Source organism: Glycine soja, chromosome 18 (genome assembly GCF_004193775.1).
Source record: "Glycine soja cultivar W05 chromosome 18, ASM419377v2, whole genome shotgun sequence".
Lineage (NCBI taxonomy): Eukaryota > Viridiplantae > Streptophyta > Magnoliopsida > Fabales > Fabaceae > Glycine > Glycine soja.
The window spans coordinates 11,425,127-11,427,972 of NC_041019.1; the positions used below are offsets into that span (position 1 = coordinate 11,425,127).

General features: G+C 34.5%; 1 protein-coding gene across 1 annotated transcript; it reads right to left on the minus strand.

Annotated features, from left to right (window-relative positions):
- Nucleotides 1-547: 547 nt before the first annotated feature.
- On the minus strand, nt 548-2,259 carry LOC114395584 (spermidine hydroxycinnamoyl transferase-like). Its single transcript, XM_028357407.1, has one exon. The coding sequence runs from the start codon at nt 2,102-2,104 to the stop codon at nt 716-718; it is 1,389 nt and encodes a 462-aa protein (XP_028213208.1). The 5' UTR covers nt 2,105-2,259; the 3' UTR covers nt 548-715.
- Between the last annotated feature and the right edge of the window lie 587 nt (nt 2,260-2,846).

Genomic DNA, 2,846 nt, shown 5'->3' on the forward strand with positions numbered 1-2,846 from the left:
AATATTTTTTCTGTCAAGAATGGGACATTGTTTCAAGTTAGTGAATATTAACCCCTTTTTATAATCATTACTCCTATCAAGTAGTAGTTACTTTTATAGAAATTTCTCGTATTTAATCCAATTACAATTTAATCTTTAATTATTAATTATTTATTTATTAATCCCTACATAAGTTACATGTCTCTCACATGAGATATTAATTATTAATTATTTATTTATTAGTCTCTACATAATCCTTAATTATTAGTTATTAATTATTAATTATTATTTTAAATTTACTTTGGTGTGGACATGTCTATGGTAGTCTTACACATATCTCGAAAAAGGCCAAAATCCTACGCTCTAGCTTTGTTTCCCATGGTGCAAGAGTTGCTTTCGTCACCCACTCTAGAAGCCGCCATATAACTAGAGAGTGCATCCCCACCCTCACACTCAAAAACCTTGAACTTTCATGACAACAACTCATAACCCATGTAATGACCACATATACACCAACAAATCCAAACAACCAAAGAAGCACACAAAGAGAAAATTATCACATCCGGTCTCCACAAAAACCATCTTCTCATACGACAAAATTAATTAACGATTAAAAAACTCAAATTTGTAAGGGGAGAGGGTTTAGGATTTGACCAATGGAGACAATACCAAAGAAGCTGATTATGTAAATCAAAATTGACCTTCATGGTCATCGTTCAGTCTGCACAACCACGAATTACAACCTTGATGTGAATATATCCTCGTAGAAGAATTTCTTAAGAAGTTGCATATGTGCTATCTGGAAATGCATGATCACAATAACAGAACCATCATCTTGTGGACCTCGCATAATAATTCCCCTATCTAATGCACACACATATCCTAAACCAAAATACACAGGCTTTCCCCACCCGAAATCGGTTTCATACGCCCGCATGTTGATCCAGCTTGTGATTTGAAGATTCGGATTCCCTCCAAAAGGTGCATATCTACCTTCTCCTTGTCCCAAGAAAAAAGCCTTTATGCAATCCAATTGCTCCTCACCAAATACAACTTCTAAGTGTGACCTTATGTACTCATCTGTAAGCAATGCCACTGCTTCTCTCATTTTTTGGGCAGCATAGCTCAATGGTCTTGTTGTCATTTCTCCAACATAACATTCTGGTGTCACTGTTGCTACCAAAGCATTCCCAAAGTAATTCCTGGGGAGAGGAGGAATTAATCGATTGCGAAAATCAACGTTGAACCGAGCAAGAGTTGGTTGATTGTGATGTAGTTCACGAGCCTTACATGCACATCTCCATATATGTGCAGCCACAGCTTCAAATCTGCTAAAAGGTCTTGACCCTTGTTTTGTTAATTGATCGTTGGCCTTCTTCTTCAACATCTCCACTTGTTTTGATGTGAGTTTCAACATAGAAGCTGCTGTCTTCTTGTTTTGCTCTTCAGTGCTGTCAGATTTGCCTAGTATGAGTGGCAGAGGCTTCAACTCTGGGTGATCAAAGTGCGGCGGCGGCAGTGACTGCAACGATGATGGTGGGAATTTGAGTATAGTTCGATCTAGAAATGGCATTTCATTAAGATCCAACATGTCTCCTCTATTGACCATTGCCCATGTGTTCATAAAGTGAATCCAAGCAGACCCATCAGCCACAGGATGTGAGAAAGCAACTCCAATGGCAAGGCCTTGTTGTTGGTCACCTTGGAATCTTGTTAGTTGAACAAATAGCAAAGGAATCTCTTGTATAGGTTGAGAATGATAATCAATTGCTGGAACAAGCTCTTCCTTGATGGAATCAGAGGGTGAAAAGTCTCCAAAATCAGCAAATGTTTTTGCGGTTGCGGCTTCAATCAATGTCACTCCCTTTGCGTTGCAATCCACTTCCATTCGACCACTTTCTGCTAAGCTCAATCTGCCAGCAACTGGATAGTAGTACACTAGAACTTTACTAAGAGAGTCTCTCATTCTCTCAATGTCATATTCAATGTTGAGTTGTGCTTTGTATATGTAAATAACGGGTGTATGTGCTGGACGTGTGGAATTGTCACTATTAGATAGCCATAATCGACCTTTCGGAGTTGGTTGATTTGGAACCACAGTGTGAGAAGTTTTTATGGTAACCATTTTTTGGGATATTGATGTGGGAACTATGCTTCATTGCTCTACTCTATGTTTATTTATATGTAATATATATCAAGTAGAGGGATGTGAAGGCAAGAAAAGAAGCCAAAGAACATAGAGAAACGACCACAAGGAACACGCTCAATTTTTTTAGAGTGAAAATAAAACGAGCAATGCTATACGGTATGATCGGGGTAAAACGACTGTTTAGGGACAATTTTTTTTTGTCTAAATTATCAAATGAGAGTAAACTTTAAATAAATACGCAGGAAGGTATAAGTTATAGGGTAATTTATTTTATGATTTTTATTTTTTTTACTTAATTTTTTTAAATATGAATTCAAAGTTATATTTAAAAAAATTAAGTCGTAAACTTTTTTACGACGTCAGTAAAAAAGAATAAATTATTTTTCATCCTTATTTTTTCATTTTTTTTATATCATTTTAATCATCAAATTTTAAGAAAATCAATTAATAAGAGAAAGCGTAACTCTTTTTAAAATTATTTTTGAAATAACTTGATCTCTTTTCATATGGATTTGTTAACATACATAAGTTTATCTTTTAGTATAAGGACGTTAACCAACTATATTATTAATGTATTTGAAGAGAATATCTAAGTATAATTTACCAATACACATATTTGTTTTTTTATGTATCAATGTATTAACAAATAATACCATTAATATATTTTAAGATAATATTTTATTATAACTTACTTATACATTCATGAAAAATATAAAAA